Below are 25,607 nucleotides of genomic sequence, written 5' to 3' on the forward strand. Positions count from 1 at the left end.
TTCATCATCCATCATGCATGTTTACAAATATCATTACATTATGGCTTATCAATACCCACTAATCAATGATTTTAAAAGAGATTAAGATAATTATCTCAATAATTAGCAACCCCCTTCTAAGCAGTTATCAGAGCTGCTTTTCGTCTGTCAATTCAATCTCATTAACCTTTACCTTTAGAAAGTTTAACTTTGCTTCTTCAGTGAAGAAGCCTCCTGAAGGCCTATTCACAGCAGCATAATGACTAAATGTACCATTGAACTCAATATTCTTGGCAAAATAAAAGCCATTTATAAACTTTAAAGTAAGATACTCATTCATTGGAAAACTAGTCAGTCATTCAGTGGAAAATGATTTGTGTAATATCTGTTAAGATATACAGAGAAGCAATATGACTAAAAAGAACAGATAAAGGTTTTTCCATGCCGAAAAAAGAGATTCTTTAATTTTCCTTCCAGTATTGAATGAAGCTTTACCCGTTCCTTTGCGGCCTACGCATGCTGACTCAGTCTCCTACTTTGACTAAAAAGCAGTCAAACCAGACAAAATGACCAGCTTGATCTGCACATTGTGTCCTTGAGAGTGTTAAATACTGCTTAGATGTAAGACACAGACACAGTGGCATCACACTTATACACATGCAAGTGTTGTTTTTGTTTTCCGTAATGCATAAGTACTTTGTGTTGTCTTTAAAGTGACTCCCATCCATTAGCATTAAGTCACGTTTTTCTGGTAAGGTTAAGGGTTGCAGAAACTCACAGCCTAACCCAGGTGCACAGGGAGCAAAGCAGGACAACACCCTGGACTTGGTGCCAGTTGCTGGTCCACTGCAGGGCGTACACACCCACACACAGAGACAATTAAGAGACACTGATTAACCCAGTCAACTTTTCACCATTCACTATTCAAGCTGCAGGGGAATAAACTGGAACTTTGTTCTCCGGGATTAAACCCAGAATCCTAGAGTTTGAGGCCGCAGCACTAATCAATGTGCCACCATGCTGTCATGTGGCTGCTTTACAACACCTGGTGCTAATAAATGAGGACTTTAGACACTGTGCTGGATTCTTGTTTCCTTATGTAGGTCTTTTGCGTTATTATCTAAATAAAATGTATTACAGCTTTTTAATACGTTCTTCCTTATAGACATATTCAGATTTTGTCCCCTGAAGATACAGTGTTAAAAACTCCCCATTCTATTACCTCCCCATGACTTTATTTTACTCAACGAGTAATCGCCAACTTCAACATTGTTTCAGAAACATTAGTTTTGTTTACTATAACCTAACTATTCTATATTTGTGTTTAGATGGCGCCAGATTGTGAGAGTGAGTGCCCTTTTTGTGTCATTGGTGAGAATGATAAAACATGGTGCCAGATTACCAAGAATGACCTGAAACTGAGCAGCCCGTAGATTGGAAGAGTGATATTGAATCCCGCTGCCGGAATGTCACCATGTCAGGTCGGCTCTTAAAGGCCCAATTCTACTCGGTATTGGCTTAATCAGGATTAACGCCTTTCCCCAGTTCTTAAGTGTTGCCGTTTTAGTGAGACCTGTTAAACCTGCTGGACTGCACCTCTCTGGCACTACGAAACGACTGCCCTGGGCTGGAACATACTATTCACGGCGTATGTGCATGGAAGTCAAATAAGAACTGCTTCTGGACCCACGATCATAAATGTCCTTGGCCACTTCAACATTTAGTGTCTCAGTTAATGTCTCAGTGTACAAGCAAGTCCTCCTGTAACTCATTTCATAGACAGCTGCACGAAATCATTGCTTAAGCCTGGACAAAAACCCCCTGCTGAACTCCCTAGTTGTCAAAATTTACAAAGCAGATATTCTTGGAAGCGACAGCATGGCTGACATGATTGCATAATATTAGTAGCAATAAAATCTGGCTATGAATCAAAACGCAATATAATAAATTGCTTTCTTTAGTGGTTGCAACCCCTGCAAGCCTGAATTGGATAAATTGCTTGGATGGATATACTGTATGCAGAAGATCAAATATAGTTTTATTCCCTGCTGAAAAGAGAAGAAAAGAAACAATGCTTTGGCTGTGGAACCTTCTTTGGGTGTGAAGAAGGCTCCACAGCCGAAACGTTTTCTTTTATTCTCTTTTCAGCAGGGAATAAACCTTAACTTCTCCTTTGCAGCCTACGCATGCTGACGCGGCTACCTTCTTAAACTATATTTAGAAGATATATGCATTATCATACAGTACATTCTACATATTATGGCAGAATACAAATTACACTCCTAACAGTGGAGATATGAATATTGAGAATTTGTTCTAACCAATTACTGTACCCAACTCATTAGGGGTCTTGATATGAAGATTAGATTAAGAAGAACGCTGAATTTTGGCACTTAAATTTGTAGTGCTGTCCATCCAGAAGGAAATACCGCAGGAATAGACGTCTGAAGCAAAGGAACAACTTCAGGAGTTCAGGGGGAAATTTAAGGAAGCTAGCTAAACTAAACAGATCTATAGAATCAGGGCTACTCACACTGTATAAAAAAAACAATGGGATTTTTGTCACAAGAAATCAAGACCATGGTTAAACATTAACTGCAGGACCATACTTCAGACTCAAGTCATTTTTTACAAATTCAGCATCATCATTTTGCAGAGTTCTATAACCTCCCGCATATCATAAAATGAATGATCAATAAAGTAAAGACACAATGCATTATACTGTACTATAATAGGTAGGTGTAATTTGTGTTAAGTGTTGTCTTATATTACTAATAGTTTTGTTAATATTTGCTCATGTTTGCCTCTGAATTTCGCTGCACCACAGAATCAAGATCTCATATCCCTCAAATTATACCTTCTGCTTGGGTATATCCTTGATATTCAAGTTTGTTTTACATTAGGTGAATGTTATTGCCCTTCTTCCCTTTGTTATATGCTCATTTTAGAAAAGGTATTAATATAGAGTTTATACGTATAGGTCCCAGCGTTCCCCCAAACCACTCAAGAAATTTCTGATATCAGAAGAAAGTGCCCAAGCTGGTCATGTAGTAACAACCCAATTTTCATTCGACTTCTTATCCCAACACAACACTGACTAGGGCACCAGTCTTACTTAAATACTCAAATCTTGCTTCATCATGATGTAGCGGTTATGTAATGGTTACGGACAAGAAAATAATGTGTAGCACTGCAGGAAAGTCAAGTAGATAAAAACTTTTTCAATATAATGTGGGCTTTATCAAGCTTTTGGCCTGCTGGGGAAACATTTAAGTCATGGGAATTACATTATGGGAATTTGTTATTTTTAACATTACAAGAGTTATTAATCTCCTCCTCCATTACAGAAACTGTGACTTAACTATTTAAAACACCAAGACAGAAATGTTTTATATTTTTAAATTAACTTTATTCAAGAATAAACCTAGAAATTTCCAAGATTGGCCTTGACTTAACATACAGCATAAATTAAACTGACCTTAATGGCAAATAGTAATTAGTCCATCAGCATGAAGGTTAAAAACTTCCAGTGTCAATGTTTGAAACATATTTAAAAGCCTTGTCATTTACTCTGCAAATGGAAAAAAAAAAACTACTTGGAAAAACTAATTCACAAATCATATGATTATACAAACGTACTTGAAATGGAACCATTGAACAAAAACTCATGTCAACAAGTGAGAATCATAAATTACATTGCGTGATATACTGTATGCCTATCCTTCAAAACCTTGAAAGATGTAACAGTCAATTTCTCAGTTCATGTGAGGTGCTCCATGCGAGATTAAAAATCAAATTGGCTTGTTCTGTTATTTAAATTGCAGGTCATTCTGAAGAAGTCTCAAGGCCCCATGTCACTAACTGGCCTGTTTCTTCTCCATTCTGTAAAAAAACAATTAAACATCTTTATTTCATACTGTCAGCCTAACATCCCCTCTACAGCAAATATGGTAACACATGCAATACTGTACGTAATAACCATTGATAGATTAACAGTCTCAGATAAAACAAGTTTAAAGGCTACAAAATAGAATAACAAAATATGAAGTGTAAAATTTAGTTTTATTTTCATTTAACAACTTCAACTTAAAACGTTTTAAAAGAGCAGTTCCCACACTTTATTATACACAGAACAATGTTTCTACTCTAAACATTTATTCTTGCATAATCCTACGAGTCTGCTCTAAAACTCTTAAGACTATTATTCAGCCATGCCTTGGCTTAAATGTTTCTCATCGTAACCTCTTAGATGTCTTTAAACCTGACAGCTCATGCAATGATTTAAACCAGTAACTTACTTGTATTTAATTAGTCTCCCGGCCTGAATGAGCTGAGCAGTCTCATTTGTGATGTGGCAGGCAAACAGTAACCAATTCCTGGGCTGCACTTTGTAGGCAAATCTCATGAACAGGAGGGAGTAACAGCAAAGAGCTGGAAAGGCAAACATTTATTGAAGACCAGAGCTGCAGTTCTGAACTTCACCCTCGTCAATCACTACAGCAATACAGTATGTGGTGGAACAGAACCACTAAAACTCACAGCACTAAAGCTTAGGGTGCTTTCAGAATTGGCTGCCCACTAGTTTGTCAAGTATAAATAACTAAGGAACAGGTAATGGGTTTATTCCATGCTGAAAAGAAAGGAAACGCGTTTCAGCTCTAGAGCCTTCTATGTTGCGTTTCCTTTCTTTTCAGCATGGAATAAACCTGTTACCTGTTCCTTTGCAGCCTACGCATGAATAACTAAGTATGTTCGGAGACTTTATTAAAATAAAAAAATGTCTTCTGTAGCATGATCAAGGAAACAATGGAAATATTTGATGTATTTCAGCAAAAATATATTCTGACCTCTCAAAAATAAATACAAGGGATTAGAACTGAAAAGGCTTTAGGTTAAGGGCTCTCAGGCTGGCTCTAAGCTCATATCTGACAAAGGTTATCCTGGGATGCTCTACGCACAGCTCTGTAAATGTGAAGGTTTTCTCACCGAAGGTCATCCTGCCACTGATAATCTCTGGGCTTTTCTTCATGTCAGTGATGGCAGCAATGGGAAGCCCCCAGTTAGCCACAGGTCCCCAGAAGTGCTGTGATTGGGGAGAAAAAGACACTGGAGTGGATCTGAAACCCCAGGAATGTCTTTCACCGTTAACAAAACAAAAAACTACTTCACCGGCACAAAACACACAGTAACTAAAGTAGGCAGACCAGCAGACTAAATCGCTGACTCAATTACGTAGCCTTATGCTGTCATTTTGATCAGTTGCATAGACAGACCATTTCCTTACCGTGCTGTAGTGGACGGGTGTCAGAGAATGTTTTCATCAGGTCATATTGCCCGAGGGAAAAAAACAAACAAAAGAGGGGGAATTAACTTTTTAGAAATGAGCTCAGGTTTCAGAGAAGGCCATAACATATCTCACAGCTCTGGGGTAACGACTGAGAAACCAGCAAGATACAGTACTGCTCTGAGTTTCTAGGAGACTGTGTAACTTACCAGTGCTTTATTTTCGCTTGGATACAGTACTTAACATGAATTCAGGGGCAAGTTTTCTTGTATGTGAGTTTAGAAGAGGGTCTCCAGCTCTGGTCCTTGACAACCCTAATCTTGTCAGACTCAAAGGTCGCTTTAAATCTCTTCAGCTTTAAGAAGAAGAGGCACATTTGCAAACTGCTGACCACTGATTAAAAAAGCAAATCAGTTGTTCAGTTAAAGGAGATCTGGCCAATTAGGACTGAGAGACATTCCTAAATTTGAGCACGGTTAAAATGCCCCAGGAATTTAGAAAACTGTTTTACCAATAACATTTGTTGATTTGGGCTGTCTGGGACATGGACTGGAGACCTCTGGAGTACAGTAATACAAGTATGAAGAAGACCAAAATTATGTTACCTACCCAGAGTACTGAAATACAGTAGTTAGGGTAGGTAGGGCCTGCAACTTACTTTTCAGTTCTGTTTTTGTTGAAACGGCAATTGGTGAATATCCGGATATATTTAACATCAGCTCCCTCTAGGGGATTCTGGTTTAACGCACAGCTTCAATAACAGAAACTGGCCCTGGTGCATCATGTTTAGGCAATTTACTGTGGATGCCATTAAATCTGTTATGTCAACTGCCAAGGTAAAAGTAATACTCCATTTCTTCACTTTTCCCCCCGTGATTTCCGCTGCAGATATTAATCATTTACGCATTGCCTACAGCCAGGTAACATTTATACACAAACCTTTTCAAAGCGGAAAGCAGTATAAACATTTGTTGCAGGAATGCCAAGAGAACAGTAATGTACAATTTCTTGTTGTAGCACAAGTCGAATACAAATGATCGATAAAGGCAGTGCTAAAAGACACTGTCAGCTGTCCGCTTGTAAGAACAATGTCAGGTGAAGCATGTTCAATCGTGCCAGCTTTGCTGGAAAACAAATGAGCAAGTTAGCAGCACTACTTGAAAATGTTATCAGGTGATATTTCATATTAACACACTAACCACCATTGTGCGTTATGATTTAGAAACCCTGAATATTACAGGCGTACATTTTCCTTGGTTTGTATCGCGTAAAAAAAAAGCCGCTGAAACTGCACCCAAACAACCCGTCCCTCAAATCCTGATAACTTCATATATACTAATAATACCCCTGGAAATGTTAAGCCATTTGCCAAAAATCCAGTGTCCCAATTGCTCACTAAAACATGAGAGTGCTGCACATGATAGCAAGCACTGCCAGGTAAGTATCAGATAACCGGCTGTGGTACAAAATCAGAGAACGCCATGACCCACAAAAGGACGCGTCTCCAAAAACGCCTTTCAACCTCAGACTCCCATACCTCGTCAAGTAATCCCTGAACTCCTTGCTCCGTAGGTGATCAACCGCTTTGCGAGCCAAAACACCAGCCATGGTCTCGGTCGGGGGGAGGTTACGGAGGGACCCTTCTCACGCAGGAAAAAAATCAAAACAAGACGACCGACAACACCGCTGGGCCGAAACTCTCCTGGCTTTCAAAGCAGGTTGACATTCAGCACGACATTCCTGTTCCGCCTTCCGGCAAGGCGGGAGATACGGCAGAAGCCCGATCAATCCGATCGTATCTGAAAGGCCATTGGCTGTTGCTATGCTGTAAATCGATTTGCAGCGACTGTCGTTGTTTCCCCTGCTCAGAATAATGGAGGGAGTGTCCCTTTGCTAGCTGTGATTGGTCCGGGGTTAACCAATGATCTGCGCGGCACTGAAGGGCAACAGAGGACGAAATAGGTTTGAAGGCGTGTGGTGGGTTACTGGGACGTGTAACCTGTAATTATATTTAATTAGTCTTAATGCCTGGTTGATTTCGACATGAGTTCACCAAGCACGCAGTTTTGTGCAGATGGGATAAGGAGCTGTGGCACTTATGACATTTTGTCATGCTGTTTTCGGTGCAGGGCAGGCGATGGTAAATTCGTGTAAAACCGGGGGATGGGTATGTGATAAAAAAATAAACACGACCAATTAAGACTTTAAATAATACGTGCCCGAATTCCACAGATGCATAACGTTGTCATAAAGCATCAGGATACACGTCAGCGTTTTCTAAACACCAATAAACATTGGTGTTTATGGAATACCAACACCGGAATGGCAAGACGATATCAGTTCAAGGGTATTGAGCAGCCACTTTATCCAAAGGGACATATCTATTCGTTCATATACTGTAAGTTACCGTATGTGATCTACTATTTATTGCTCTGTGTAACAGATCAATAAAAGCAGTGAGTGATGACTGTATATACTCCCAGTTTACGTGGCGTTAATTGCAACACACAAAGGGTAGAGAACTACAGTAGGTGCCGATGTCTCCACACTACTAAATAACTAGTCTCAAAGTAATTAGTGCGAAGAGCAGCGAACCAAAACTAGTAGATACAGTATACCACATTACTGCTGCCCCCTGCTGTTTCTGCTGAAGGAGACTAATACCGTAAATGTTTGACTCTTGGAGGTGTGAAAAGTACTACAGTACTTTAACAAATCCATTAAAGCTTTCGCTGGCCTTTTTACGAACACTAGAAGCTGATAAAAAATATTGAGTACATTTAAAGCGTTCAGGAGGCATTGCCTTCATCTGACATCTCTTATAATACAGACTGATACATGTGCAACTCTACTGTTTCTGTAAGTGAAATCATGGAAGTTTTTTTATTTATAAAAATGTATATTCATATACATTATTTCATTTTCTTGGGCTTAGATATGCAGGCTACAGTGTAATTCAATATTTGTAAACAAGTTAAACTATATGGACATTAAATATAGGAAGTAAACATTGACTCTCTTTGTTTCATATCCTGGAAAGCTGAACAGACTTCTAACTCCAGCCTGAGTATACAGTGCATATAAAGTCAAATTCAGCAGCTGTGCACAGCTCATCAGTGGAGCAGAGTTGACTTTGGGTAGTGAAACCGGTGGTAATGGATTGATAGCCAGACACAGGCCTAACCGTGTAATCTGAACGTTAATAGGATTAAATCCTTAAAGGATAGTTCACATGGAATTATAAAGGTAGGTATTACTTAATCTATTAGTTATTTGTACTGAGAGTAATGGATACAACCAGAGTATATGATATTGTATGTTTAGATTTTCAGTAGGCTTTTAACAAAATGCGTATTGAAAGATTGATTCTCAGATTGCAGGCAGTAAGCATTCCAGACAAGGCATGTGTTAGGGCTCAGAACTGGTTTACTGACAGTAAAAGGAGTGAATACTCATATCGGAGTAATGGAATTAGTGAAATGTCTCAATGATGTTTTCAAGATAACATCTCTTTCTGATTTAGGTTACGGTACAGTTAGCAAAGCAGTTAATGTTACTGTTGATACCAAAGGAGGAGGATTAGCAAACACTGCAAAATCAATCAATCGGATCAGAAAGAGAACACCTTTGGGACTGGGTCAACACCGGGCAGGTGACATCTGATATAGACACATGTAAGATGTTGCACGCCGGTCGCGGAAACATAAACTGTGAATGTAAACTGGGAAACAGAGCTTGAGGATGCTACAGTACATTTTGGAAAAAGACTTGATTAGAACACAGAAAAGGCTGGGAAGGAGAGGAAGCCATTTGGATCATCTAGCCCATTTGATAGAACACTGTTGATGTTTAAGATATCTCTGTAGAGAAATCAGTTAACTCTTTAAAATTAAAATTGTAGAATTTAAATTAGGGGATGTTATGTTAAAATGGTACAATGCACTCATAAAACCCCATTTAGAATACGTTGTAGCCACTGTTTACAATATGTTGCTTCCATTTCTGTCCTCTTGGTTTTGCATCACTTTTGATTTTGAAGACATTTTTCACCGATGAACGTGATAAACGATCCACACTTTAGGGATCAGCCTGAAGTGAATGCTTTATACTGTATGTGCTCTGACTTTGGTGAAAACCAGTTCTGTTTTAAGAGTAGCAGAGGAAACTCAGCGGACTGTAGAGTTTTAAAACTTTGTAGTTCAAAGGTGAAGGAATCGGAAGGTTAGTTGGTTAAATATTTGTTTCCTGTTTGACAAATATTGTTATGCTCTCTTAGCTAGATCTGTCTTATTTGTTTGAACAGGACCAGGGTTACAGAGTTCCTTTTTGATTGTTCTTTAGTCATCTGTTTGCTTATAAGTCAGGTGAAACAAATAGAATGAACATTATAAAAACTACAGATTACTGCCCAGAACCCTGAGGATAGTGCATATACCCATATATTTAGACCTAACATGTAATTAGATTGTCACAAAAGTCTTAATAAAATGGAGATAACCTAAATGAACACAAATACATAAGATATATTTGGATTATATCCAACAGTCCATTTTCTAACCTGTTAATCAGATTCAGGGAGACAGGGGAGGCAGAGACTATCCTGGCAGCCAACAGGCGCAAGGCAGGATAGCCCTGGACAGGATGCCAGTTCATCGCTGGGCAGGCAGACACAGACTCACCAGGGCCAGTTTTCCCGGAAGCCGATTAACCTACCAGTACAGTATGTCTTTGAACTGTGTGGCGAAGGGGCACCTGGAGAAAGTCCACTCCGCCAAGGGGAGAACATCCAAACTCCAGTAAGATGGAACCCCGAGTCCAAAACTGAACCTGGGTTCCCAGGGCTGTGAGGCAGCAATGCTGACCACTGTGCCACAGTACATAAAGCCACAACATAAAAAGAAAACACAGCATAATTGATTTAATTTAATTTATTTATAAAGTTTTGGCATGCTAAGCCATTGCACAGCAAAGATGGATATCTACAGGGCTTCTACACTATTCTTGAAAACAAACATCACTTAGAAATACCTGCAGAGTCCCAGAAGCAGTTTCTCAGTAGACTGTATTGAAAGACCCTCAGCATGCAGGTAAACAGATTGCAAGCAAAATCTTCTTGGTGCCTTTAAATCAAGCCACACTGGAAGCAAAAACACTGTTCTAGCTGAGGTCCTTACCTGGAACAGTCTATGGGAAAGTTAGAACAAAGTATTCCGCATATCAGCGCTTGTGGAATATACAAAGTACCAAGGTTTTTCACAGTGCTACAAAAATATTGCACCTCTTAAAACTTTTTTTCTTTTAAAAAAAAATGGTTAGTTGTCCAATAACTTAAATAGTTTTTTTTTTCAAACGCATTAATACATTTTTAAAACAGACATCTATGGAATTAAGCAGGAGGTTACTTTACAAATATTTCAATGCTCAATAAAACAAAAATCTTGGAAAAACAAAAACAAAAGATGTGGATCAAGGGTCTGTGTGCAATAACAGTGAAGAAAACAGGAAAGGAAGAACAGCAAAATAATGACCATAAACTGAGACTATACATGTCATTTGTTTTCATACCCTTGATCTGTACTTTTTGTTTAAAGCTTTATGTCTTTAAAACAAGGTTTTATGTTTTCCAAATTGCAAGAATTATATTAAGGCTGGGATAGGAACATTCTACAGTATACAGTATGTTCTCTTTTGAGGATTGTAATCATAACACTCAGTCCTTCCCTAAATGAAAATAAATGGATCTATTTACACTAGATAATGGGCAGTTTACTGTTTTAAAATGTGGATTAGCCAAAGCTCAATGTTGTAATTAATTGAACAAGTTACTTTTTAAATAGTCAAATTAGAGAGGTTAATGCTACTGTTCACCATGTGTTGTTATGCACTGCTGTGCATACACAGTGACAGGTTAAAAGGCATCAAGTTTACGTTTAAAGATAAAAACGTTCCACTTTTCCACTATTGTAATGTTAAAACAGACAGTAGTCCTATTGCTTTGGTGTGGATTTCAAGTATTTTGAAGCAGAGTGCATTGTTTGCCTAATATTGCCTTAGAACCTTTTGTGTTAATTGAAAAAAAAAATCAAATTTCAGTTAAAAAAGAAGCGGTTACTCTTTATATGCTGAATAATTGGGTGAAGACCTCTGAAATTCTGTTTCTGTCTGGGTTTCTATGTCAATTGGTGAGCAGATCAGAAACCCTGATGTATTGTAATGGCCACAGACTGCAGGAGTGACATTTGGGACACAAACAGACTGGGTGGTTTAAAATGAGGAAAACTAGTATTAACAACGGCATGGGAGACTGCAAGGTCCTGCTTGTCGGACAGTGGCGCACTGTCTCCTGCCTGCATGAGCCATATACAGTACCATTTGCTCCTTGCCCACTCCAGGGGACTATTAACTTGTATATCCCAGTGTGGGCCTGGAAGATTGACTTGTGTCAGAGTGATCCACGGCACTGTGAGCTGCTGAGTTCTGCCTGATCTGCTATCTCTACCTTAGCGCACTGATACTGGAGAAAGTTTACTGCAGCTGAAGTCCTTCTAATGAATGTCACACACTCTGAATCCTTACAAGCCAAAGAACTATGGTGTCTGGGTTTCTCGGTAATGTACTAATAATGTACTTCTTTTGGATAGCCAAACTGAAATTTCAAGTGCTTACGGTTTCTGTGGTTCTCCTATGCATCAATGTTGCTTGGATTCTAATTCAAAGATCCATCTCTGCATTTAGCTGCACAAACCTTGAAATACACACATACCCCAACTGACCCAAACTGAAAATATAATGCTGGCTCTACATACTGTAAATGTTTTATCATGTAATCCTTTCTTAAGCTGTGATTTTTTAATTGAAAAAAGTGCAACATAATATTAAGAACATTTACATATAGAGAATGACCCCAATACATAAGTAAATCAGTAAATATATAATAGGTAACTCTACATATAAAGTGCACTTGATTTACAAAGTAAATTAGCAAAATCACATACCACATACAATAGTATCATCAAGATACAAAATTTAAAATGAAGTGAAGAAAGACATTCTGGCATTCAGAAATAGTAAATTTTGCAACTAATTTGCAATTGTGTGTTTTGTTAATAGGACTAAAATAAGTTGATGAGGTTGATCTCCAGCTGTTTACGTCATCTGGCAACATAGCTCTTGAATGCACAATAAATAAATCCTGAACTACTCCAGTGCAACCCCAACAGCGAAGTACAGAAAGCCACTGTATTTAAATGTTCTAACAGGGCCCAGTCGAATGGTTCACTTCTGTGATTTGGCAATAATAAGTTAAGGATTCGTTTTTAGAAATTTGGATACACTGTTTCTTTTGCTAACGTTGACCTTTATACAATATATATTTTACAATTTTACAGACACAACCAACATTATACAAAAACATTGTTTTGTGTAAATGCAAAAGGAAAATGAAATAAGGGTTGAGGAATAAGGTCTTTGGAAGCAGCCATTAAGAACATGTTGGAATTATTTCATACCTTGATGTTGCCTTAAAGGTCTAGCAGACATTGCCTTCATGCAGTTCATGTTTTCATTATGAACATGAAAATAGCCCAAAGTTAAAACTGCTAAAGCAAGCAGGTGCCTGTAATTTAAATTAGATATAGTAAATATAAACAAAGTAAATGACACCTTTGAGACGGAAAGCTAGTATACTAATATAAAGAACACCATGTTGAAAATGTGTACTCTTTGAATTTGGATAGACTTTGCATTGCTTTTATACTTTGCAAAACAGCCCTCTTTCCTTGATGGAAAAACAATTGAAGGTAAGTGTTCTGTCGATCAGGTAAGGCATATATTCCAGGATTGCTAAAAATAGTTCTGTCTGGTACTATCTCAAAGCATATAATTTTGTCTTTTATATCTCTACTGTTGTGCACACATTTTCAGGGATTTGACATGCATTAGGAGATTTACTACATCCTTTTCCATTCTGCGTCTTTAATCAATCACATATTGTTTCACTTCAGACAGCATCCTACGATAAAATACTGAAAATGCGGCAAACTGTGTATTGTAATTGTGTTTTATCATGTGTATTCTTTTTATTTATTGTTGTCATTCTGTAAAGCGCTTTGAGAAGCCACCTTTAAAGGCGCTATATAAAATAGTTTATTATTCTATTTCTACAAGGACAGCTAGGACATTTTATAGAATCTCCTTGTATGAAGACACACCTACTGTAGGTATTTTCCGGTAACACTGCACATCAGCATCCTACTATGTTCATTTCTACCATTTACGTATCACACACATTCTACACAAAAAAGAATATTAATCATTATCAGTAGAAAATTCATTGGAGTAAGGAAAAAGTAGCATTTTAAAGGATAAAGGCCTCAGTGAGAGTGGGTTGAGAGTACTCTGATGTGGCCTGAGAAGGAGCCATTATCTCAAGTGGAACTGCAGTTACTGTAGGTCGGGCTCAGTCCACTTAGATAATGCATTAATAGTACTTTAAATATCTTGTTAGAGTTTAGGAGGTTTTTTAATGCTATAGAATATGTGCAGGTTTGCTAAATAAGAATAACATCTAGATTCAAATAAAAATTATATAAAAATGCTTAAATTTTCCTCTTTTTATCAGTTTGGATCAAACTTTTGGAAATTGTTGTCTTAGCAGACCAGTGGGCTGTTTGAGCCAGATGTAATTGCAAAGGCTGCACAGAGCATATGGATTGGTACCAGTTATGTTGGTGTCCACTAAGCCCCTAAACTCTTTTCTTTTTTTTGTCAGAACCAACTACTGTACTGTGAAAGCAACTGAACAAATTGCAAGTATCTTCTCATGCCCACATACAGCACAAATGTGGAAGATGTGAAGTAAAAACAAAATCATAGACTCTCAGTTTTAAAACAGGTACATGTGGAAAACTGAAATACACATTGAAAATGATAAAACTTAATTTTCTCTCATTATTCCACAGACAATTCCTAACTACCCCTCTAATGTGGGTCTTGATTTACATACAGTATTCTGAGGGCTTTATCATATCCATATAAAATTGAAAGAAAATGATGAAAAATGTTTTTACTTCCCAATGAAACCCTTTTGTTCTGGCAAAGCCATTTATATATACAGTGTATACGAAACAATGTACAGTACATGATACTTTCTGCCTGTTTTGCTTAATGGAATTGATTCACGATGTGTTCGTTTGTGCTCTTGTGCATTAGCTATAAGGAAATGTTGGCTTTTGGAATGCTGCGCGACATCATTCCTATTTGTGAGAGGTACAGAGGCATTGTGTAGTGTAACAATTATAAAGCTTTCTGGCCTGTTTTGAGGGCACTTGTTCATTCCCTGCTGTAAAATAATATAGTCCTAAAAAAGCTTCGATATTAGAAAAAAAGGTTTGCTCAGCCCATACATTGTATTAGTGGTTGTCTCCGAACAGATTTGACAATCATTTAATTTTTGCTGTAAAATGTATAGTTTGAAGCTGCCTCTTTCTGCCAGGGAGATATTAAGGTATTTGTCCTTTTTAATACTCTCTTTCCCCAGCTGTGTTACCAAGCTCAAAACTGGACAAGCTGAAGATGTTACTGTGAGAATGGTGAAGTAAAACTAATAGAAAAAAAAATAGTAACTCCACTTTAACTCTGCTGTGTTTAAATGACTTTTCTGTTCCATATCACTGAAATTGGTCTGGAAATTTGGTGTTATCCGGGAACTGGTTTGAGCTGAACAGGAATTAGTGAGAGGACAGAATCCCAGGGTCACCTACAGTATAGCAGGGCTCTGCTTTAGTCTGGCGGAGACATCCTTTGGAGTTAGGGCACTTGACACTTGATGCTGTTCTGCTCCAGGCCTGCTATAGACGTGTTGAAGTGAGTCTTTTCATTCCTCGTCTCTGGGCCAGACTGGATGACAGCACTGGTTCCAGTTTAGGGGCCTGAGGTGAGCGGTTCAAAGCAAAATACGTCGCTGCCATTGCTCCCTAAATAGAAGAAAAGAGGGAGAAATGTTTTTTTTTTAGAAGTCGTGACATTTCATCACTGCTTGCTGGTAATAGACAATAGGCACAATAGACAGCCTAAATGTAGTTTGAGTTAAAACCATAAAAGGAACAAAGGAAGAAAAGACAGAGGAAAACGACAATGTGAACCATGAATACACGAGTACGTGTTTTTGCACTGTACAGAAGATGGCAGCACCAACTAATGTAGCTCAGTTAATATTAGGATGAATCTGTATGGCTGCATGGTGATATTTAACATCTGATGGATTGGATATTTCACAAGCCTGAATTTGGTCTTTGAAAGGATTTGTGTCTGCAGGTTATATTTTCACCTCTGTTGTTGAATCTCTTGAAAACTGCAATGAAAAGCACTGATCCATGAAAACCAAATGCCTGCCGTGTAGTTTGAGCGAGGCGTGCGGGGCTGTGGAGCTGCTCGGAAGCTCGATTTCGTGGCCGAGTGTCTCTGAGCTGCCAGAGGTCGTACCTTCACCAGCTGGACGTCCTGTCGGATGAGCTGGCTCTGTGACAGGTAGTCCCTGTTCACTATCCAGGGGTGCCGGAGTACCTGCGGGGCTGTTAGCCTCTGATGGGGGTCCACGTGCAACATTTTAGACACAATGTCCTGGGGAAACAAATAGAGTCTCAAACAAAGCTAGCCTTGAAGGTGCACCTTCAGGACCATTCTAATGCACCGTGGGTCTGGATGCAGTGAAAGTTGGAGAAATGGTTTTTAACAGTAGAGAAGTTGTATTAAACAGTCCAAAATTTTCCATTAATTTTGAAAGGAGAATTAGTTATTAGAATGGAGCGAGTTACATTTTTATAACAAAGTACACAGTATTTTAAGGACAAATCTTCAGTCATAATATTTTTTATAATATGGAAAAAATACAATCCTTCCATTGTGAAAGCAGACAGTCTATCACCCTGCATTGAATAAAAGTCAGTTGCACTTCACAATGCAATTCTGTGGAAAAAGTAGGTTTGAAAGACTTTCAGAAACTTACTGGGATAATGAAGAGTGAATGAATTGCACAATAAAACATACAGTTTATTACCCGGGAGGACCACAACAAAATGAAAATAACTGTTAGTGTTTCCAGAATATACCCTAAACCTCTACACTATTGTTTCAATTCATGAGAACATTTGTCAGCCTATGAAAGCTAGTCTAAAACTACCTATTGTATGGTTAATTTGTTTCTTTTCCATCCATTAGCAGAAAATCTGTGCAGATTGTTTTTTGTCTTTTTTGCTAATAGTAAGAAAATATCTATCAGATCCAGGTGTGTGAAGACAAAAATATGAACAAATGTTTGAGGTAGTGATTTCCTTTGCTTCTGTGAATTCAGAGAAAGGTGTCCCCCTCAAACTTCCTTGCCTACAATCCATTCTTATATGTTTTTTTAAATTCATGGGTGAAAGAACTAAGATGCATCCACCTGGGTGTAACAAGAAGAATGACCATTATTTTCTTTTTAATGGTAAATATTAATGATCTATTTTATATCTCTCCCAATTTGGAATAACGGGTTGATTATCAGTCTGGGTCACTGCTGCAGTCTGAACCAGCATGAGGGTAACAAAAATGTGTGCAGTTTTTCCGCAGGGCCACTGTGGAGCAATTTTGTGTTTGGCACTCAATGAGGTCCACACAGCCATCCAGCAGTGTCTTTTGACACATCCCTCACCGACAACACAGCATGCTCCCCTGTGCCTGACAGGTCTCTGGGGTTGCTGGTACACTGAATACCAGGGATGACCAATGCATAACCAATGTCCAAGAACACCCATTCCAGGCAATACTTGACCAATTGTGTTTCACAATGGGGTGAATTTCTGTTGCTGTCAACGGACATCAAAATCCAGTTTTGAGCTCACTACATGGATGACAGTCCTGAACCTGCACTCTGGAAGAGTACCCCCACTAAGAGCCCCCTGCTATTCTTTTCATGAGAACACCTCTGAACAACCTTTGCTGCATCGGAGACGGTGTCCCAGTTTCCACCAGAAAGTGCATATTGCCCACTTCCGATGCGTGCCAAGATTTCCTCTGGAGTGTCGTCTGGTCCGTTGGCAAAGGGTGTGAAGCTGTTTCGAAAACAGACAAAAGAAGAACTTTGAGCATGAAACAGAATTGTACTGTATGTGCCCGTTACGATGAGTGCAACTTCCCCATGGAAACAGTAGACAAACTCGAGTCAGGTTTGATGGTTAAATGTTTCACAGAGGTGTAGGGACAAGGGTGTTCTGAACTGCTTTCCATTTCTGGAAGTTATGAACTGAAGTTTGGGAGGGAGTAACAATGACAAATCAATCTCACACAGCTGTTCCTAATCACCATCATTACGGAAATCAGCTATACTGTATATTGAAAACCCAAAACCCCTTTCGCATTTCTCTCAAGCTTCCCTTATTACAGCAGCCACTTGGTTTATTCCTTCTGAATGGGGTTCGAGCCTCCTAAGCCTATGGCCTGGAGGATCCCCATTAGCCACCAATTATCTATTTTTTTTTAACTAATCATCACTCTGGGCTTCTATTTAGACAACTAGAGGTCTTAATCCCTCCTCTAGGAGCAGAATGGCTGATGAACTATTTGGAACAAGAATTTCAGTGTTACAGATAAAGAAATGTTTTGGGATAATAGTTGAATCCCACATACATTTGGCTTCCAGAAATGTTTATCTTAGAACGATTCCCTTAAATTTCTTCAAATCTCTTAAATTGTCCTCAACGTGCTGCTACTCTATGTGAACATACTGTATCCTACTTCTATACTTGAGACGTAAAACCGAGGTCCTGACTCTCTGTGGTCATTAAAAATATTAGGGTGTTTCTCGAAAAGAGTAGGGGTGTAACCCCGGCATCTTGGCCAAATTTCCCCATCGGCCTTTATCAATCATGGCCTCCTAACAATCCCCCTCTGTGAATTGGCTTCATTACTCTGCTCTCCTCCCCACTGAGAGCTGGTGTGTGGGGAGCGTTCTGGCGCACTAAGGTTGCCGTCGCATCATCCAGGTGGGGCTGCACACTGGTGGTGGTGGAGGGGACCCCTATTACCTGTAAAGCACTTGAGTGGAGTGTCCAGAAAAGCGCTATATAAGTGTAAGCAATTATTCTTATTATTATTATTATTAAATTATTATTATAATTATATAACTCTTGTGTCTGATTTGTCCAGGGATCACTTGTTTTTTTAAATAACACATTTGTAAAACCATGTTGAAAGTCTTTTGATGTAGTTTAGCTTTGGAAACACAGTAGGTTTGCTCTTCTTTTTTCCCTGTTCTAAACAAGGATATTCCTTGATCTGAGTACTCTTGCTGAAAGGTAACTCCAATCTCAGGCCCTCACAGGAGCAAAGACAGATCTAGTTGATTGGTCTGACTGACATGACGTTTATGTTACATTGGGAGCTTCTCCAATCCTCTGGTACCATTGCTGGGGGATCACTGGTTAGACAGTATGGAAGTCTCTTCTGCTGCTGCTGCTCAGATCTGTGTTGCTGAAGGAAGGAAGGGTGGAATTCAAGAGAATCCTGGAGCTCTGAAATCCTAGGAGACTAATTTGTTTCAGCCTCTGGTTTACATGCGGATCAACATGTCATATTTTTACAACACAAAAGTTCTTCACCCTGCTTTTAAAATCACAAAGACCAAATGCTGTGCTTCTCCTTTGGTACAGGAATGCATGAGATACCCGCATGCAATGTCACAATTTCCTAAACTGCGGAGGTGATCATCTGACATCGGCAGGTGCAGCTGATCCCCGGAGTATCATTATTGAGGACAGTGCAGGGTTAAGGTTATATGTCGGGTTTGTTTATTATTTTTGTCACCCTTCTTTATCCCCAAGCAGAATACATGGAGTAAAAAAATATATTTTTGAACTTTGATCATTTTTCAACCTAAACCACCACCACTAACATTGCACACTATAGAGTATTTGGACATGTGTGTGTATAGTCCAGCATAACCTGTGTTTCATGTGAAAAAACAACTTTTGTTTATAACCCAGTGACAGCAGCAGCTATTTCACGCTTTCTGTGTCTGGGTTAGGAAGGCTCACCCCGCCAGCATTGTGTAGAGTAAAATCCCCAGGCTCCAGATGTCACAGGCAGCATCATATCCCTGCCGCTTGAGCACCTAAAACAGAGTGAAGTATTCTCATTATCCTGAATTGAGGCATGACGTTACTGTACATCTCACATTTGATTGTGGGTAGGGTGCTAATGATGCATATTGTAAAACAAATATTTTGCATAAATATATTTATTTTCTCTCCCCGGTGTGACATTTATAGTGCAGCTGGAAATGTTTAATAGTCATTATTTGTATTATTGTTCTGCGGTGGTGCTTTCTGCAGGATGTTTATTAAGCCCAGTTGCAGTCCCTAGTGCATGCCACCAGGGGGAGCAAGTGTACCATGCTCTGGCGATCCCCCATCACCAGTACTGCATCTCCCAGTTTTAATAGCATGGCTCTACAGTTGTTGTGCTTACCTCAGGGGCCACAAAGTTTGCCGTGTAGCAGGGCGTCATTAGCAGACCGTTTTCGGCTCGCAGCTGTTTGGCAAACCCAAAATCACAGATTCTTATAGACTCTGGGTCTCCAGTTTCATCCACGTAGAGGATGTTGCTTGGCTTTAGGTCTCGATGGACAACCTTTGAGAATACAGAAATGACAAACACTTTGCGAATACCTTTCCATCCACTGCTTCTGCTTCTCCCAGCTCAGGGACGGGGGGAGCCGGAGCCTATCCTGGCAAGCAACAGGGCCAAGGCAGGGTACACCCCGGACAGGACGCCAGTCCATCGCGGGGCAGACAGACACAAACACACACACTCTCACACCAGGGCCAGGTTTCCCAGAAGCCAATGAACCTACCAGTTTGTCTTTGGACTATGGGAAGAAACCAGAGCACCAAGAGGAAACCCACTCAAACGTGAGGAGAACTCACAGTCCAAACTCCACGCAGCCAGCATCTCTAGGTCCAGAATTAAGTCTAGGACCCTGGTACTGTGAGGCAGCAATGCTCACCAGTGCACCACCGTGCCGCCTTGCCTATATCGGCTAGTCATATTCATCATGCTCACCCCTTGTGAGTGAAGGTACTCCACCGTCTTCGTAATGGTGCAGAGGACCGCACTGGCCTCCCTCTCCGAGAAGCACTTCTGCCGCAGGATCCTGTCCAGCAGCTCCCCTCCCCTCATCAGCTCCATCACCAGATACACGTACTTCCCGTCGTCGTAGACCTGCAGGAGAGAGCGAGGCTTCAGAGGAAGCCCAAAGCAGCGAGGGATCGTTTTCCAAAGACTTTTGGCGGACCAGAGCTCGCCTGAAGACACAGGTTTTTTTTTGTTTTGTTTTTTTTCCAGTTTTTCAATTTTTTTTAATGATCATAAGTTTTTTTAAAAAATCAAACAAAAGCCATCAAAATGTAATACTAAACTGAACAACCTCTCCTCCTGCCCACCCCAACAAAGACCCCCACTAAACAGGACAAAATAAAAACAAAACCCCCATGACTACAAACAAGGATAACATAAGAAGACAAATCAAATATACTGTATACAGCCATCCATTTTCTAAGTGCTTCATCTAATGCAGGGTCTCAGATGCTCATCTATTCATTAATTTTCTGCACTTGTAACACAGCCTGAATCCTTATTGTATAGTATGTATGGGCAAGGAGTGACTTTTTAATTACATACATCTTTTAATGTAATGATGTTTGGATGCTGTCCATATCGTAGGAGGATTTCAATCTCTTCTGATGGGTCTCTCTTGCTCCTGTCGATTATCTGCAAGACATGAGGCCTCATCAACAGCTCTGGTCTTGATGAAAGAGTTCACAGATTTTCCTTCAAGCGTCTGCTAGTGTCCGCTCACCCTCTCAGGAGTTGGGCATCAGAATTTAATAATTTTATATTTATAAAGTACAATGTCATCTTGCATGAAATTGCATAGAATCATTGGGAAGTCCTACCTCTCAAAAGTTATTTTCTCATGTTTAGTGATGTCAAGCAACATTTTCTTAATTGAATGAAAAATTTAAACTGATATATTATTTTTCTTGCATTAACATTGAAAATTCTTAAAAAGACAAACCGTATTGCAAGAGCACTAATGATTCTAGAACTGTATTACAGTTGCACTGATGATTTCTTACTTTGACAGCATACTCCACACTGGTGATTTTGTGCACACACCGCTTGCACACAGAATATGCTCCAATGCCAATGTCTTCTTTGATTTCATACCCATCTGTAAAATGAATATTGTTCCCATGAAGCTGCTGAAAACCAGAGAGAGAAAAGGAAGTGAGACAGAGCCAGGTGAAGGTACAGGGGACTGAAAGAAATATATTTTTTATCAGGAAAAACATATTTTTTCTTGAATATGAAAAAAGAAATGAAACACGTTAAGAAGATAGACGCGACATTTTACGAGTTATCAAACTGTGTTGATATGTGCACCGTCACCTTGAGTATTTTTTCCCATCTTGTTTTGGATTTCTGGAATGTCACAACTCACTGTCCCCTTAAGCCCATCCTTGCTCTAGAGGGGTCCTGTCTCAGGTTTTCAGTTGCCTTTGGGTAATTCTTAGTGTGTGTCAAAAGAAAGGTCTTTTAATAAATTATTATAATCTTTTCAAAAGAAAAGAACATTAAGAACTTTTTTATGATATAGAGGTGAAATGCTATATCATAAAGAATGAATCGTGCAGAATCTTACTGGCATCAGCCATTTATTTTAATTAGGTTATCATGTAATTCTTGTTTCTTTTTGCAGTGGAATCAGTGCTAATTAGTACTTTAACGACAATTACCTTACCTGGCAAATAGTTATCTGCTCATCCCAATTTGTTTGTGTAAATCAATATTCCTTTGAAATTATTTTGTACTGTAAAGCAACAGGGTTCAGGCAGGTGCCCTGGCTGCATTAGGTAAGCCCCCCACCATTGGGGGCTTGAACCTGGGACTCCCACATCACTCAACAGGGACCCAGCCCGGTGAGCTAAAGAGAGATCTCTCCTCACCCTAGCAGCTGTGGTCCTGCTATCACAGGGAAGGGTGGCGACGTCACCGCTCTGGTAAGCCGGCTCTTACACACCCTGATGGCCTGATGCGTTACAGTACTAAACAAATAAGCTTATTCATCTGATATAACTCAGTCCTGGGTTTGCACTGAGAACATTCTAAATGGTACAAATGAACTTAGTACACTAGCTATAGACAAACTGTGATATAATCCAACATTAACATACATACAGTACATATATACAGTATACAAACAAAATGCACAACCACTGCAGTTTATAATGATGCAGTGACAAAATACATTACAGAGATGAAAACAATATCACTATTTTGTTTTTGATCTAATATAAAATCTTTCAGCAGGTGTCTGTTTTTTAAATTTCTTTAAATGTGTGGAGCATGTGTGTATTTCAGAGGGGTTTCTCCCACTTCTCAAAGATAGTTTGGACTGTTCTAAGCTGTGCCTTTTCCCTGACCCTGGTCCAGGACCAGAGTGGGTGTCAGTCCTTCTTCTTACCCTACTCTTCCAGGTTTCTGCAACCTTCAGCAAAGCAGGTGGCCTTTTCATAATGCATGGATTAAATACATTGGGAATTGTTTTTTTTTAATGGATCTCCAGTTTGGAGCTTTTGACAGTTTAAGATAAGGCTATTTCTGGCAAGACTTCTGTGGGATGAACAGGGAGAAGGAGGAGCAGTAGACACGTGCCTCTGGCAAACCTGCTTGTCAGAGCCACTCAACTTTTCTCAAACTGTTACTGTAGCTCAGCATTACCCGACAGATGAGCTAGCACATGGTGAAGGAGTTGCAGGTCTCTCACTCGTGTGGCTGCAGACCTGCATGAGCTGCTATTGCGGTGAAGGCCAAGGAGACCCAAGTTGACAAGACCCTGCAGTCCCAGCTGACTGTCAGATATTCCTTTTAGTTCTGTTGTACGATATGTCTTCAGACCACAGACCAGTCCCCCTCCTGCTGTTTGGGGCAGGCTTTCCAAATCTGATCAACCCTTCACATGGTTTATACTGTACCTGTGCAAAACTCATGATCATACCCATGAATTCTTGGAGGTACCAATAAAAACAATTCAAATTCAAGTTGTTGAGATGTTAGTCTGTCAGCCGGATGGCCTGATTTACAGGAGCAGTTAGCCTGGAACAACCGTGTTTGAAACTCTGCTCAGCAAATTCAGTACTGCACTTACAGTATTTGTTCATATTGAACTGAGGAGACCATAAGAAGTGCTTTGATTTTTCAGTAATCTTGAACTTCAGAAAACTGTCATGCTGTGCTATTAAAACTTTCAGTGTTTGAAACTCCCAGAGCTATCTTAAGCTAAACTCACATGACCTCATCTGAGAGTTCCAGTTTTCTACTAAATCTAATTCATCCCCATCTTAAAACCCCAAAAGGAAGGAAGGGAACAGAAAAGCAGTAATCAAGTCTATATCCTTGACACAAACTGCAGGAGAGATTATCATACAATCTTTTCGTTTATGTCACAATATGTGGTTGATTATAATTGTACCCCCAAGCTAAACATTTCTGATTGTTATTATAAAAGGAAAGGGGAAGCTACTTTCAGTAGATGAAATGTTGTTTTTTCCTTCCCTCAAATGCAAGCAAAACTTTGTTCTTTTACAAAAAGCTGTAGATGTTTGACCACATCAGTTTCAGGAGGCAATAGGCTGATTTATTGCCACTTTTAAATGACCATTTAGTGCCTGCTTGTTTGTACTTCACCTACATTCACTCACTTATTTTAAATACAATAATTTGCCTTTCCTCCTTTGAACATAGAAAAGTTTAATTTCTATAACCTGATCCATTTAAACCTTACATTGCAATTTTAAATCAGTCCAAAGTGGTCAGTATGTTTGTCTACCAGACAAAAGAGAGAAAGGCTTTAAGTGAATGTCTGCCATTTGCAAAAACTATTACAGATGCTGGCAGGTACAGGTACCAGAGATATAAAGAGCATAGCTGGAGCAATTTCAACAGATAGCAGACAAAATAATAGCTCTTTCCGTGTTGATGAGCACAAGGAAGACCTATTTAAAACCGAAGTCATGCCAGTGCAGTCACAGACCCTAGTTATTGCTAATCCTGAACTACCAAACCTGAATTCAGATAAGGACGTCTAGAACTATAGGTAACTACAGGTCCACATCTCTCTTGTCATGCATGACCAGGTAAAGTCTGTTTTCTATTTTGGATGGGGAGAATGATGCAGTGGATTCTCTCAAACACTAATTGCAAGGCCAAGTTTATTATTTCTTGGTTAGTAATATTATTGCCTCCTTCGTTTATTGTGTATGTTTCGTGCACATGAACCATGGCATAAAACAGACCACAGAGATGTACTGTATAGTTGAATTCACAGCTTCCTCTAATGTACAGAGGTCCTTCTAGGCTGGAAGTAGAGTTTTTCTGAGCACCTTTTAAACCATCATTTTTTCTGGAATTGACCCTTTTCATTACCATCAGCTGTGAAGTCTTCACAGTCAAATGATGAGTCTGCTCCTGATGTGTTTGTTTAAAGATGAAGAAATGTCAATGTGTTGTGCAGGTGTGGTGTTTACAGCCATGCGTTGCTTTCAATAGATCCTTTAGTCTTTCATTTGTCCATATTGTATATTCTTAAAATAGACATAAAATAACCATTTCTTAGCAACAGCAGGCACTCTGAACATCTTCACAGAGACCGTAATTTGAATGTTATGCTCTTCTTACCACTACATGATTAATGACTCCACAATCAAAAGTAGAGGAAATATTCACTTGTTTTCCCCCTTCGTAAAAAGTCACATACTTTCTAAAACATTTAGTATGTTTGTCTCTTTTGTGTTTGTTAATCTTAAACATTTTTAGAATTTTAGAAAAAGGGTATGTGTAGAGTCATGGAATTGGTCAGAAAAACCTTTATGTCCATCACAGTTTTCTGAATTGCTCTTTCCAGGAATCAATTTGAACGCACTGAGAATATCAACGGACAGCCAGTTCTAAAATTCATTTCCTGGGTGTAAAAAGGTTCTTAATACATGTCTCCTGTACTGTCTCCATATTCCATTTCCAGAGCTTGGTCTTACTCAGTAATTAAAGGTTATGTGTTCAGTTGTTTACAGCACTAAGGCAGACAGTGCGTGCCAGATTAAATTCACTGACATTAAAAGGCTAGTTATTACTGCCCATAGAAAACCTGCATATACACACCTGTCTGCATTTTACTGTCCTGATGTGAAGCACAATCTTTCATGTTACATCATCTGCCTTGTTCTAGCACTGCATTTAATTTTACTTGTTG

General features: G+C 39.3%; 2 protein-coding genes across 5 annotated transcripts in view; both read right to left on the reverse strand.

Moving 5' to 3' along the window:
• Window positions 1–3,366: 3,366 nt before the first annotated feature.
• mpc1 (mitochondrial pyruvate carrier 1) lies at window positions 3,367–7,015 on the reverse strand. The gene is made up of 5 exons (XM_069179967.1): window positions 6,801–7,015; window positions 5,498–5,501; window positions 4,966–5,062; window positions 4,278–4,410; window positions 3,367–3,861 (listed from the first exon to the last, which is right to left on the reverse strand). Exons 1-5 carry the CDS (start codon window positions 6,869–6,871, stop codon window positions 3,837–3,839), a joined length of 330 nt encoding a protein of 109 aa, XP_069036068.1. The 5' UTR covers window positions 6,872–7,015; the 3' UTR covers window positions 3,367–3,836.
• A 3,161-nt stretch (window positions 7,016–10,176) lies between these two features.
• Window positions 10,177–25,607, reverse strand: part of rps6ka2 (ribosomal protein S6 kinase, polypeptide 2) — a 64,818-nt gene continuing 49,387 nt past the window's right edge. For 2 of the 4 annotated variants that reach the window (XM_069179941.1, XM_015363326.2), the window contains exons 14-21: window positions 21,436–21,558; window positions 20,978–21,067; window positions 20,360–20,518; window positions 19,766–19,927; window positions 19,333–19,409; window positions 17,235–17,352; window positions 15,746–15,883; window positions 10,177–15,237 (exon numbers count right to left, since the gene is read on the reverse strand). In XM_069179941.1, coding sequence (XP_069036042.1) covers window positions 15,112–15,237; window positions 15,746–15,883; window positions 17,235–17,352; window positions 19,333–19,409; window positions 19,766–19,927; window positions 20,360–20,518; window positions 20,978–21,067; window positions 21,436–21,558 — 993 coding nt within the window. In that variant the 3' untranslated portion in view covers window positions 10,177–15,111. Of the gene's footprint in view, window positions 15,238–15,745; window positions 15,884–17,234; window positions 17,353–19,332; window positions 19,410–19,765; window positions 19,928–20,359; window positions 20,519–20,977; window positions 21,068–21,435; window positions 21,562–25,607 lie in introns of all 4 variants that reach the window. The other 2 variants (XM_069179940.1, XM_006638687.3) reach the window with 1 other exon arrangement.

Source organism: Lepisosteus oculatus, chromosome 17 (genome assembly GCF_040954835.1).
Source record: "Lepisosteus oculatus isolate fLepOcu1 chromosome 17, fLepOcu1.hap2, whole genome shotgun sequence".
NCBI classification, from domain to species: Eukaryota; Metazoa; Chordata; class Actinopteri; order Semionotiformes; family Lepisosteidae; genus Lepisosteus; species Lepisosteus oculatus.

Bases quoted from the DNA above. Each gene is read 5' to 3' on its own strand.
- mpc1 (XM_069179967.1), bottom strand. From the start codon at position 6,871: ATGGCTGGTGTTTTGGCTCGCAAAGCGGTTGATCACCTACGGAGCAAG. The intron at 4,411-4,965 runs GTGAGAAAACCT...TTGCCTTTCCAG, and splicing joins CAGTGGCAGGATGACCTTCG to CTCTTTGCTGTTACTCCCTC. The intron at 3,862-4,277 runs GTAAGTTACTGG...GTTTTTTTACAG, and splicing joins GGGAGACTAATTAAATACAA to AATGGAGAAGAAACAGGCCA.